General features: G+C 37.4%; 3 protein-coding genes across 5 annotated transcripts; 2 read left to right on the forward strand and 1 right to left on the reverse strand.

Annotated features, from left to right (window-relative positions):
* The first annotated feature begins 492 nt into the window (after positions 1-492).
* On the forward strand, positions 493-5,544 carry LOC105281307 (programmed cell death 6-interacting protein). The gene is made up of 15 exons (XM_011342431.2): positions 493-801; positions 1,327-1,442; positions 1,692-1,819; positions 1,900-2,178; positions 2,256-2,357; positions 2,435-2,657; positions 2,730-2,853; positions 2,926-3,103; positions 3,192-3,353; positions 3,430-3,573; positions 3,673-3,888; positions 3,982-4,131; positions 4,202-4,343; positions 4,545-4,730; positions 4,890-5,544. The coding sequence occupies exons 1-15, from the start codon at positions 596-598 to the stop codon at positions 4,997-4,999; spliced, it is 2,466 nt and encodes an 821-aa protein (XP_011340733.1). The 5' UTR covers positions 493-595; the 3' UTR covers positions 5,000-5,544.
* Positions 5,545-5,676: 132 nt separating this feature from the next.
* Positions 5,677-9,646, reverse strand: LOC105281309 (peptidyl-prolyl cis-trans isomerase G). 3 transcript variants are annotated; one of them, XM_011342433.3, is made up of 9 exons: positions 9,451-9,645; positions 8,657-8,960; positions 8,453-8,540; positions 7,747-7,776; positions 7,492-7,637; positions 7,308-7,401; positions 6,951-7,203; positions 6,681-6,776; positions 5,677-6,579 (listed from the first exon to the last, which is right to left on the reverse strand). In XM_011342433.3, the coding sequence occupies exons 2-9, from the start codon at positions 8,937-8,939 to the stop codon at positions 5,887-5,889; spliced, it is 1,683 nt and encodes a 560-aa protein (XP_011340735.1). In that variant the 5' UTR covers positions 8,940-8,960; positions 9,451-9,645; the 3' UTR covers positions 5,677-5,886. The 3 variants fall into 3 exon arrangements, with proteins under 3 accessions (XP_011340735.1, XP_011340736.1, XP_011340737.1); XM_011342434.3 differs by lacking the exon at positions 6,681-6,776 and having other exon boundaries at positions 9,451-9,646; XM_011342435.2 differs by lacking the exons at positions 8,657-8,960; positions 9,451-9,645 and having other exon boundaries at positions 7,747-7,880; positions 8,453-8,543.
* Positions 9,647-9,779: 133 nt separating this feature from the next.
* LOC105281310 (60S ribosomal protein L7) lies at positions 9,780-11,941 on the forward strand. The gene is made up of 6 exons (XM_011342436.3): positions 9,780-9,878; positions 10,322-10,436; positions 10,604-10,779; positions 10,875-11,122; positions 11,375-11,472; positions 11,791-11,941. Exons 1-6 carry the CDS (start codon positions 9,868-9,870, stop codon positions 11,899-11,901), a joined length of 759 nt encoding a protein of 252 aa, XP_011340738.1. The 5' UTR covers positions 9,780-9,867; the 3' UTR covers positions 11,902-11,941.
* The last annotated feature ends 1,522 nt before the right edge of the window (positions 11,942-13,463 follow it).

The following is a 13,463-nucleotide window of genomic DNA, read 5'->3' on the forward strand; positions in this document are numbered from 1 at the left end:
AGAATTCATGTTTAGGTATCGTATAGTATAAAACAGAATCCTCTTTTATCTTCCGATGATAAGCAAAACTTTACCTCGCACCTGTGTTCACGTTTTCTTACAACGGGGACGTCCGCATTTTTCACTATAGCGATGGTAATTGCAGTTTCGAAAATTCTCTTTATTGCTTGTGCAGAATAAAAAATCCTTTTCCACAAATGAAGTATAGATAGAAAGAAAGCCCGCTCTACAGGACTTTATATTCAAAATGGAAAAAAGTTAGAAAAGACAAATGCAAGTTTTTAACTTTTTTCCATTTTGAATATAAAGTCCTGTAGAGCGGGCTTTCTTTCTATCTATACTTCATTTGTGGAAAAGGATTTTTTATTCTGCACAAGCAATAAAGAGAATTTTCGAAACTGCAATTACCATCGCTATAGTGAAAAAATAGTTCACTAGCAACTCCAGGATCACCTTAAACATGGCGGCAGAAATTCTGCTTCAATGGCGGGCCGAGCGGAGGGGGAGGATAAAATGACAAGGGGAATAGGGAGTAAAGGGAAGAGGAAACCGCGCCGGATCGCAAACAGCAGGTTTCACGTCATCATACGTCAAAATGGCTGAACTCGTCGCGATACCGTTGAAGAAACCCTCTGACGTCGATATAATAAAACCGCTCACTAATGTCATCAAGTCGACGTACAACAGTCCGGGGAATCAGAAGGATTACACGGACGCGATCGCGGAATTCAGCAAGTTGCGGAATAACGCTCTGTGGCGAGCCTTCGAGAAATACGAAACCTCTTTGCAGGTTATTTACAGGTATGAGTCATCTTTTAACTAACGATTGTTTCGATCGTACGATACGCGACGCTCGATGACTGTCACCGAATGATCATTGGATTTGTTGCGTCTACTGGCCCGTCTTGATGCTCTCGCGCTCGTAAACCGCGTCGACAATTCGCTGACAGTTCGAAGTTTACACGCAGGATGTCTGACACTTTCAGGATGCTTGACAGTTCGCTTGAAGAAACCAAGCCCTTTAGGCTCTATAAATAAATATTCAGTAATTTTTACGAATTATATTTCCAAGAAAAGAGAATAGATAACAGAATCTTATCAAGCGTTCCACGCATATCGCAAGTGAGTTTCAGAGCCGATTCAGTGGGTCAGTATAAAGAAAATTTGGAATAAAACGTTACGATGTTTATGTACAGTTGAAGTTGCGAATGCATTAGGTTCACGGAAAAGTAATGTTCCATTGTTAATAGAATTCTTAAACGAGAAATCAAATTTGTTAGCAGAAGCGACGAGCGTTGTCAGTTACACGTGTGACTTTATTTGCAGCTATTACGATCAGTTGTGTGCTCTGGAAGGAAAGATCCCTGCCCACGAATTGCAAATACCATTCAAGTGGAAAGATGCCTTCGATCGTACAATTTTTGGAGGAAAGCTCAGTTTAAGTAAGCATAGAAATACGCAGTGTTATGTTATGCCTTGTCCCGAGTTCCACGATTCAGATTATTTGGGAATTACGTGGAACAATTAAACATGCAGTAAGAATGTTTATCTGGAAATATCTTGAGAGTGTGAAAGAGAGAGTGCGCAACAGAGTGGTAGATAAGATAAAGTCATGTAGAGTTCTTGTCAGTCCGTGTATCTTAATAATAAAGTATACAACATAATTTGCAATAATCTACTGTTACGACTAGCGATCAGCACGTTAGCATACGAGAAAGTATGCGTGCTCTTCAACATCGCCGCCTTACAAAGCTCAGTTGCCGCCACGCAATCGTTGGACAGCGATGAAGGACTCAAGCTGGCAGCTAAATTATTTCAGGTTTACTTCGCCTTTCTGCATATCAGTAAAAAATCTTTGTTCATAGGTTTACACATTTGTATCGATTGTTTCTCCTTCAGCAATCAGCTGGAATATTCAATTACTTGAAAGGAAACGTTATGATGGCGATCCAACAGGAGCCCACGCCCGACATCAGTCCAGAAACGCTCGGGGCATTGAGTGCATTAATGCTCGCGCAGGCACAAGAGATATTTGTGCATAAAGCCATCCACGATACCATGAAAGATGGTATCGTTGCCAAGCTAGCGGCACAGGCCGAAGAATTGTACGCAGATGCTTTAAAACTGTTTCAGAAGGAAATCTTCCGCGCATTTTGGGATAAGGAATGGGTGCCCCTGGTCAGTACATTGACAAAGTAATAGAATTATCTCCGTACTTCATGTTAGTTAAAAATAATGAATAAATGTTATTACAGATAGCAGGCAAACAAGCTGGTTATCGTGCCATGTCGGAATATTATCAGTCGCTCGTATGCAAGAATAATAAATCGATTGGCGAGGAGATTGCTAGACTAGATGTAATAGCAATATCAGTCAGACGCTATTTGTTATACATTTACACTTTCAATATATAACTTCGAGGTAACATTTTCAGCACGCTGTGGAGCTGTTCAAGGCCGCTCAGCAGAGATCGAACAAGTCGAGTCTGTTTCAAGATTACGCCAACAAGGCGCAGAGAAACTTGACGGAGGTGAAAAAGGATAACGATTTTATATATCACGAGAGGATTCCAGATGTAAAGAGTTTAGAAGCTATAGGGAAAGCTAGTGTCGCGAAACTAATTCCGCTTCCTGAAACATTCAGCGCTGATTTCAAAGGTTCGTGAGATAGTCGATAATTTTACGCGACGATAGTTTCAAACAATAAATATCTATTTCGTGTGTTTATAGATTTATTCGCCGAGTTGTTGCCCGTCGCGATACACCATGCACTGTCAACGTACGAGACTCGTCGTAACGAGCTTGTCAATTACGAAGTGTCCAATCTTCGTGAAATGACTCAACTTTTGAACAGGTATGTGCTTGAGGCAATCTCATTTATTGTCGAGTTACAGATCATTTGTTAACTTCCCCCATGCGTATGCAGCGTCCTGGCAAGTTTAAATTTGCCAGCAGCTATAGAAGATACCAGTGGAACGGAAATACCTCAATCGCTATTGGATAAAGCGTGTTACGTACGAGATGCAGGCGGTATGAGAGGTTTGGAAGCGTCTACGAAAGAACTGCCGGATTTGCTGCAACGTAACAAGGAGCTTTTGGACGAGGTAGAAAATATTACGCGCCTCTTCTTTTTATAAAAGTTTTCGTATTACACGTTAATAATTCTCTTGCGCCACGTGTTATCTTTTGCAGTGTGACAGGATGTTGCAAGAAGAACGTGACGCTGACAATCAGTTGAGAGAACAATTCAAAGAACGCTGGAAGCGAACACCCAGTGCTCGCTTGACGGAACAATTTGTTAGCAATTTACAAAAGTATCGTGAGATTATTAACAACGCAGTTGTTGCTGACAAGGTAAGAGTACATTAAAAAAAACTCTAAATCTGTTTCTTTTTTATGAACATTTTATTATATCTGTCATTGCATACAGGCAGTTCGCGAAAAGTTTGAAATCAACAGAGAAGGGATGGAAATTTTAAGTTTGGATGAGGCTGGACTTACAACGGCTGTTCCGCAAGGTTCGGCCGTTCAAGAAAGTAACGTTGTTTTGCAGCTGAGGAAATTAATGGAGGATGTAGGTAGAAAGTATCAGAAAGACAGTTGAACGAGTATAAATTTGTGTGCCTTACTTTCTAAATTGAAATTCTCATCGTTGAATATTTTTTTTCTTCAGGTAGAAACATTAAAAGCCGAACGCGATACTATCGAGAGCGAATTTAAATCTGCTGTCAATGACATAAAGACGACATTCCTTTCGGCACTGGCGAAAGACGGCGCGATCGACGAGCCAAATCTCTCTGTCGAGAATCTGGGCAAGTGTTACGGACCTTTACAAAAACAAGTACGAGAGAGCATAGCGCGCCAGGAAAAATTGGTTGCTGAGATTCAGGTAGGTCCAAGATTCCCACGAGGGATTGTTTCTTTCGTAGAACTCACAGATCGAAGAAAGAGACGGGCATAAAAATTTATTTAACGATTTTAGAGTTTACACGCAGAATTTACAAACGAACAAGCTGGTACCGGTAGCGCGCGAGAAGCGATGCTTTGCAAGCTCGCCTCTGCCTATGACGCATTTAAAGAGCTAAAGAGCAACTTGACAGAAGGAGCAAAGTTTTACAATGATTTAACGCAGGTACACTTATCTTGTTACTCCTCTGTCGTTGATTGTTGTTATTTTCTAAACGAATTATTCTTCTCGACAGCTACTAGTGGTCTTCCAGAACAAGATATCCGACTTTTGTTTCGCCCGAAAAACTGAAAAGGAGGAGCTGTTAAAAGATTTAACGACGAACTTGAGCTACACTGGTCCCGCCGCGACGCCGAGTATTCCATCTCATCACAGTGGTACGAATCCATGCTTTCAATATTAATTTATTTCTTTTTTTTAAATCCATTTTAAATAAAAAGTCGCTTTAATTTTATTAGGTTAATTATCTATGACTCCATTTCCGTGTAAGAAAATTTTGTTCGACTAAATCTTGATTTATTCAAGTGATCCTATACGAAGTAAGGAGCTTAATTTCACGAAAATATCTCTATTTAAAGGGCCATCCGGCATAAACCAAGCAGCAGATACTGCCGCGTCATCACCACAGTTACCTTATCCCATGCAGCCACAAGGTAGTATGCCCATGCCTTACGGCGTTCCACCAGCAACACCGTACCCGGCATACGTTCCTCCACCAATGCCGACAGCATACAATCCGTACGCTACGATGCCGTATCCGCAAGGTACACAGACATTTTAGTAATGTCAAAAAATACATTACACATGAATGCTCTGGAACTGGTCCTAACGATAACGGATAGACGGACGACCAATCGGACATTTCGAGCTTCCGATCCGAGTGATGCGTTTAAAAAGTATACATGAGTTTTGTTAATTTCCAGGAGGATACAATCCGTACCAAGGCATGCCTCAAGCTCCGTACGGAGGCTATGCGACATTGCCGCGTTATGGTGGTGCTCAAGGTGGTCCGCATGGTCAAAATCCATGGTGAACTGTCACAGGCAAGCGACATTAGCATGTACTGTGATTTTATGCGTAATGTTGATTCAAGAAATATTTTATACACAAATTTTAGAAGATCAGTAAAAAAAGTTAGCCTCTTGTCTTGCGATCTCCCTTGTGACAGACTCAGAAAAGCAATTGTCACAGAAACTTTCCTTCTCCAAGACACTAGAGTAAGAGCTTTAACAAATAAGGGAAGGTATAAAATGGAAACTATGAGAAACGGGCGTGTACGAAGTTCCAATAACCGTTGCACGGATTGGGTAATTAGAATAGTCAAGTAGTTGGTTTGCGCCGCGAATGTGACTCGTAACACGATATTACGTTAAGGCAAGGGGTTAACGAAAACATTCAGAAACAATGTATAATCCAAGAGATTTAAGTTTGCTAACTGTTACACGTTTCAGCACTGAGTCATTTATCTAGTACTGATTGATCGTTGGTATTTGTTAAGCTTTAATCAATACTGCTTTATCAACTTGCGTAGAAGCGCTGATTATCAATTTATAAATATATTTTGTAAAATAAATCAAGCGTACATGAGTTACTTCTACACCTATCACGAGACCTTATCCCCAGGTATTGTGGTAAGGAAAAATTGACGGAGAATGCAAAGTTTACTTTTGTAAAATAGAAATATGGATATCCCATAAAAGTACACGAATGTAGACAGATTTTGCCGTTTATTTTGGTGACAAAACAGATACAATAATTAGAAGTAAATGATCAAAAGAGAATTAAGACTACACTGCTGCAACATTATTATATGGATTCGTAAATTAATAATATAAGTGATGTCGTTCAGTAGCATGATCGTGACATTACAAGTTTCGTGCTCGACAGAAAGCGAAAGTACGAGACGCGTAACAACGTGAATTAATCTTTGGAGTGCTGGCTACTGGAACTGTTCGATCGCGAACGACGTTTGAATTTCGGTTGAGTCATGTCCGACATGCTGTCGCTTTTCTTGTGTTTGTTCTTGTCGTAGCGTGAATTGGCATCGTTGTCTTGATGGGAATTGGAATTATTCGGACGTCTTTCGTTGCGTTTGTCGTAGTACTTGTAACTGTCCCTCCCGGGCCTGGTAATTCTGTAATCACGTCTGCGAGGAGAATAATTTCTTCGGTTTCGTCTGTCGCGGTTCGCGCGATAATCGTAGTCTCTCTCCCGGGACCGTCGACGATCTCTCGATCGAGAGTACCCCCGTCTTCTACTCCTGTTCCTGGAATCACGGCGGGAGCTCCTATCGTTGTAGGATCGATTGGAGTCACGTTTCAACGATCTCTCGTTTCTGTTACGCTTAATCTCCTCCTTGTTCTGCACAGTAAGATTATTCCCTTCTGCGTTTCTCTTGGCATTCTCGTCCTGCTGCTGTGCCATTTTATTCATAATTGTTGCCTCATCCGTCTGATCGTTCTCCTTATTCTCCATTTCAGTGATGAACGCGTTGTTATCCAAATCATTTGACAATTGATTGTTCTCGTCAGAATTGTCCATGAATTTTTTACTTCTGTCAGTCTCGCGTTGCTTGACCTCCTCTTCCTTCTTGATACGTTCCTTTTCTATTTTCTGCAAAAATGTGAAATCGCACGATGTATAACAGGCGGGGAAAAAAATTAATGTATTTATATCACGTATATTTTAATATGCGTAGATTGAAGAATAAGTACTTGAAATTCATGCAGTTTGATAGTACGGTTCTGAGCTTGCTTCCAATGAGGTGGTGTTATGCTTCTGGAACGACTCCGAGAAGGAGTATGATATCGCTGAAAATTTACATAAACTAGTGCGTTGTGATAATTAATGAAGTTCACGGTAAGCCAACAGGTAGATCTAATGCTGTAATTTCGTTCGTTCCTTTGAACATGTGCGACTGCAGCGAACAAGTGAATTGTGTTACTAACATTTACCAGCATTTTGTAATATCGATCATCACTTACGAATATTCCTCTACCCTTAAAGACACGACCAGTCTTTCTGTGAGATCGTATGCGATCCCTTCCGTAATGCTGCCTAAATTCCTTTTGGTTTGCGTTATTGGTGGAACCTGCTCGATATAAAAATTTATTTGCTGGCACTTCCGGAATTTCGTCAGGATCAATTTTGGTGACGGACACTAGTGGATTGAGTTGTTTGTTATCCTCTTCATTAGAATCCCGGACTTCACCATCTTCAGATTTCGCTCGTTTTTTGCTAAAAAGAGAACGCAGGCATTAATAATTTTAAATAAGATGTTATATCTGTAATCTTACGTGAATGGTAAGATATAAAAGAATCTTCTTCACTTCAGTACGTACCTTTTCTTGCTCTTCTTCTTCTTTTTCGCTTTATCGGCGTAAGAATCAGAATCGGAGTCCTCGGAGCTACTTTGTCTCGTTTCTCGTTTCTTCGCTATAAATATAGTAAATAATAAATTTACTTGTGTTATGAGAGTAACGTTATCTCAATCTTCCATCTGTGCTTGAAAGATAGTAATTGTACCTTTAGCTTTTAGCTTCAAAACTAGTTCTCCACAGTTCACAACCTTAGCATCTTGTAATGGACGTGACATTCGGTCTACTGGAAGTCCTTCAATATGTGTAATAATTTCCTGCCCAGACACTACTTCTCCAAAAACCACATGGACACTGAAAGAGAGATCGGCACATTGAGAAACAAGCTTTCAAAGAAGCCGAAACGGAATATTCAAAGGTGTAAAACATTTGAAATTCGCATTAAATATCAACACATGCTTACTTGTCGAGGTGAGGCGCTGGTTGTGTTGTACTACAACAACAAAATATGATTAAGGGGATGAGAGATGAACAGAAAGAGCCAGCTTTCATTGGTCATTGTGTTGTAGTAGTGGTGTGCAGACCCTTCCCTCACGACTACGCAAAAACATCGCTAAGTTATTCATTCCTCCAGAATTATTCTTATTCCTATGCTTTTCAATATCTTCCACGAGTTTGCCGCATGACTATCATGAAAACAAAACTGCACGTTGAATTGAAATTCGCTGGCTTTTATCATGTCGGCATTAACAAATCATGTTAATCTCAAATTTCATCAAATGATTGTATTGCTATTCGTACGATGAATAAATATTAAAATTATGTTAATTTTACCCTTGTCTCATATGAAATACCTAGTAGTTACAATGGAGGAAAAATATCAGAAAGCATTTCTGAAGAGAAATTTTGACATTATATTACTTTGTGAACGAAATGTATAATAACCATGCTGTAGTATCTTGCAAAGGTGCCTGTAAAGTTTTGCTACACACACGCATACACACACATATATATATACACATATATATATAAGCAGATAGCAGATCTTACATATTTGTCGTAATTTTCATAATGTTAGGTATAACGCCAAAATATATTAAACTTATTACAAGTTGAAATCGACAACTGTAAGCAAAATATTTTTAAATAACGTTAATTAAGATACTTACATGAAAAACTGCGAACCGTTAGTATCTCTTCCACAATTTGCCATTGATAATAAGAATGGCTTGTTATGTTTCAAAATAAAATTTTCATCTATAAAAAGTAATAATTCATAGAGAGAGAAGTAAACATCTCAAAACTGGCATGTTACAATCCTCAATGTTTCTTGACTTTGTAAGAAATTTAGATTCATAATCTCATATATCTACCTGCAAATGTACCACCATAGATCGATTCTCCACCTGTTCCATTACCCACTGAAAAATCTCCACCTTGAATCATAAAATCCTTTACAACTCTATGAAAAATAATCCCTATATAATGCAATGGTTTGCCTGTTATCTTCCCAAGTCCCCTTTCTCCCGTGCACAGAGCACGAAAGTTTTCGCACGTTATAGGACAAGTATCGGAGAAAAGTTCAAATGTTATCCTGCCCATGGGTAATCCACCGACTTCGACGTCAAAAAACACCCTCGCATTAACGTTAACCATGATGAGAGATCTGTAGATCACCTACAAGTGTCAAGAAGGAAATATTTATAAAAAAAGAGTTTAAAAAAATTGGCCTTTTGGTTTTTACACAAATATATAAATACATATGTAAATTCGGATGTGCATTATAGCAAATTTATAAATACATATTTTAATATATAAGCGTCAATTTATATAATATTAATATATTAATACAAATATATAATAGCTATATTAATAAAAAGTCACATGCAATTATTACATTATTACATTAAATGCGCGAACATAACCGTAATTTTCCGCAGCTCTGTAAGTTGTCTACCGTATGTTTACAGAAACAGTGCTTATATATGTTAATACGTCAGTTTAAAGGATCAATCCTGACAATTTGAGGAAACGTTAAGAAAAAAAAACTGCGACAACGATAGTAACGAGAAACACTGTTGTGATGCCTATCGATTACAATCATCCACAAGAGTTCCAGAATAATTGAATAAAGGTTAAAAGTTTCCAGAGATAGCTGCGTACTTACCAAACTGCAAATTCCAAAAATATATCAATTTCGTTGAAACGTTTGGGTAGCACGACTCAAACGAATTTGTAAAACACACATAACAGTGTTAATTATCGCAATAAATGCACTTAATTCTCACTTTCGAGGAAATGATGACAATACTCGATTAAGTGCTGGGTAGTGCCAGCTCAGCGCCTCCTTGAGAAACTACGTTCGTCGAAGCCAGCGCCAGTAACGCGGAATAACGTAGCACTTGAACGAGTTTTATTCCAATTTCAGGTACATGTTCGAGTTGGTAGCCCTGTTTCAATAGCTTCGCACTTTCACCGCATGAGGGGTAAAATTGACTGTTCGCCCGGTTCGCCGACTATTATCCAAGTTTTTAGGCAGTAAAGACGTCGGACATAACCAAGAATTCCTTTACCACGCGGAAAAATGGCCGACACGTAAGTTGGAATTGATGGATCATAAAATCCGGTCGCATCAACCAATAATATAATTTCCAAAATTCAGAAATATCATATTAACAATGTTTTTTAACGATTGTATATTAATGAATTTATATTTTTGGAAAAGAAAAGCAAATAATAGCGATTATTGATTCGAAAGTCGGGGGGTGCCTCGTCTTCTCCTACATAACGTGATGCCGCGATTATTCCACATGGAGATATTCGTTTTCTGCTTATCATGAAATATTGTACTAATTGTCATCACAAATACCTATTTCATGTGTAAAACTATACGCAAAAGTTAAAAGTTAGCTTATAACTTTATTCACATTCAACCTAACCTAACTCATTGAAAACGAGCCTTGGCATCCCAACATGCGTATACTTGGAGAAATGTAATAAGTTGTAATTCTAAATGTGGTTGTTTTTTTCCTGTGCAGGAAAACTGAAACTGCCTCCCCGGCTAAAAAGCTGCCGGCAGTGCCGGCGACAGTGTTGATGAGAAAAAAACGCCGTGAAGCGGTTAAAGCGGCACGTTTGCAAATATCATTAAAGGTAAATGTGCATTGTATTCATGGCTTTTTTGTTATAATTATTTTCATTTACTTCTTTTTTATAACAGAATGTATATTATGTTTGTACGTTAGCAAAAAATATAATTTCTTTATACATGTTAAATAATATTTTGACAAATCTCAGAGTTTTATTTTTTTATCTTACAGCAACGTGCAGACCGTTATAAGAAGAGGAAGGAGATTTTTAAGAGGGCTGAAAAGTATGTGAAGGAATACAAGAACAAGGAAAGGGATGAGATTAGGCTGATGAGACAAGCCAAAAATCGTGGAAATTATTATATCCCAGGTGAAGCGCGTCTTGCCTTCGTTATTCGTATTCGGGGGTAAGTACATTAGCGCAAATCAGATTTGTTTTTTTTCCATATAAAAGGAGATCTTTAACAAATCTAATGTTACAATTTAATTCGAATTCTTTCAGTGTGAATCAAATCGCTCCGAAGGCACGGAAAGTGCTGCAATTGTTCCGTTTGAAGCAGATAAATAACGGCGTCTTCATCAAGTTGCACAAAGCAACGATTAATATGCTGCGTATCGTCGAGCCGTACATCACGTGGGGATATCCTAACCTGAAGTCGGTTCGCGAGTTGATCTACAAACGTGGATACGCCAAGATAAATAACCAGCGCATTCCGATTACCAGCAACTCCATCATTGAAAAGAAGCTTGGTTAGTAAACCATTAAAATATGTCTATCATAAGTAATATTTTGACGATTCCATGGGAGTCTGGGGATATAAACGCATTCTCCCTTCCAGTTGTCATAGATTAATCGAAATTGTGATAATTAATCTAACTGTAATTCTTGTAATTGGGTTATTTGATCAATTTCACATTCATTCACACCAGGCTCATTCTTCTTCTTAGTCGTATATGTATTCTTGTAATTGGAATAATTTGTTTATAAAAATTTATATTTAGGTCGATCCAACATCATTTGTACCGAAGACTTGATCCATGAGATATTCACCGTTGGCCCGAAATTCAGATACGCCAGCAACTTCTTGTGGCCGTTCAAGGTACATATACTTTCGCATTCTGTTAAAAACAATATATTGATGTATCGATATTTTTTTATATATTACGACATAGGCATGGTTGTAGAATTATTTTATGTCTATTAGCCTCCTACTATGTCGTAAAGTAATACGAGTTTTTCTTTTTTAAATGGGTGATATTCCTACATTACTCATTAAGTAAGAAAAACTCAAACATTCTTCTGTTAATTTTTAAGCAGATGAGAAGTAGCTTTTTAGTAACACTTAGATAATTTGTTGCCAGAAGAATTGTATCTAATTTTGTATCTAAATAAAAAAAAATCGTATTTTGTGTGCTAGCTGAACACGCCAACCGGTGGATGGCGTAAGAAGACCAATCATTACGTTGAAGGTGGTGATTTTGGAAACCGAGAAGACAAAATTAATGAGCTCCTCAGACGTATGGTATAAATTTCTAAATAAAACTAAAAATTTTAAGTATGAATAAAAAGTCTTGATCATATCCTTATTATACCTTGCAGTCATGCTCCTTGTAACATGACACAGTTTGCCAATCCAGTATTTTTAATCTCTCCCTATACTAAAGTAGTAAGGTAGGTCGAAAACCACAGTACTCGATGTATTTAACTTTTTTAAAACAAGTCTCCTAGTATGCAAAATTAATGAGGGCAGTATTCAAAGTCCATTTTTACAATCTTCATTACAACATGTAGAATTAATGCAGTTATCTGATTCTCTGATTGGCTAATAACCGTCCGCAATTCAGTTTTTATGTTTGCCTGCAGAGCACGGTAATGCATGCTGTGTGGAAAAGAATGACATGGTTGCCAATCAATACTTCACATATTCAGAGAAATACGCATGTGTGTACGCTGCTTAAAAAGCAACGTGCAAATCCGTGCATAACGCCAATCGTAAATTACAATAGATTGATCATAACGTGAGAAGAAACGTGCTAAAAATTTAATTTCAATAAAGATTATGCAAAATTATATGTGGCTAGTGTGTGATATTTAATCTGTTGATGCTTTTATTGAGAGATGATTTGTTGATTGTAAAATGTTTATTGTTTATAAAAATAATTGATTTTTTGTAAAAAAAATATGTGATACGAAGTGTTTAGCAAGTATTCAGCATCTTCGTAAGGTGTTACGTGAAACCTTACGGTGTACGAGTAGGTAAGTGTGGAGTTGCAACATCACATGTTCCACGTTCGAATCCCCGAAGCGTATTTTTCTTGCGTTAGAGTTTTTCAATGTATTTTTGCTCACCAGAATATTGTAAAATAATTTAGAAAGATATTTCAAAATATTCAAATATTGTTACACGCGTATCATTGTCATTGCGGTTACTTTATTTATCGTTATTTATCGTTTCTCATACATCACGTTCAATTGTGAAAATAAGTGATACGTTTTTAATATCTTAAGCCCGTTTTAAACTATGCAATCAACGGCAAGCAATTCTTGCAGCAAAAATTTGCTCAAGAAATTGCGTCAAATCTAGCGCAATATATTATACTATATTGCATAGTCTAAAACGGGCTTTAGTGTAAATATATTTCTTTGCATTTTTCCAAATTATTAATTAAAAATATGTATACAGCTATTTGTAATATAAATATATATATAAAAAAGACGGACAACAAAACATTCGATCATTTTAACAGCATTTCACGTATACGTGTGCGTGCGTGCGAGATTATTAAAGAACAAATTCCAATAATGATATAAATTTGTTAGTTTAACATTAAACATGCAAATTGTTCAAATCTGTAATGTGTAAAATACATTGTTTTTTTTATTTCTCTAACCGAGTTTATTTTATTATCTAGATCTAGAAACAATTAAAATATTTATAAATGGTAATTAAAATTTAGGCTCTGTTGTCGATAGCTTTAAGTTTACATAATACAATGCTGTATTGCTCTTTATTAAAACGTGGGACGAATACGATGTAGGAATATATATATACATACATAAACGCAGAATTAATAAATAGTATTATATATA

This window comes from Ooceraea biroi, chromosome 3 (genome assembly GCF_003672135.1).
Source record: "Ooceraea biroi isolate clonal line C1 chromosome 3, Obir_v5.4, whole genome shotgun sequence".
Classification (NCBI taxonomy): Eukaryota; Metazoa; Arthropoda; class Insecta; order Hymenoptera; family Formicidae; genus Ooceraea; species Ooceraea biroi.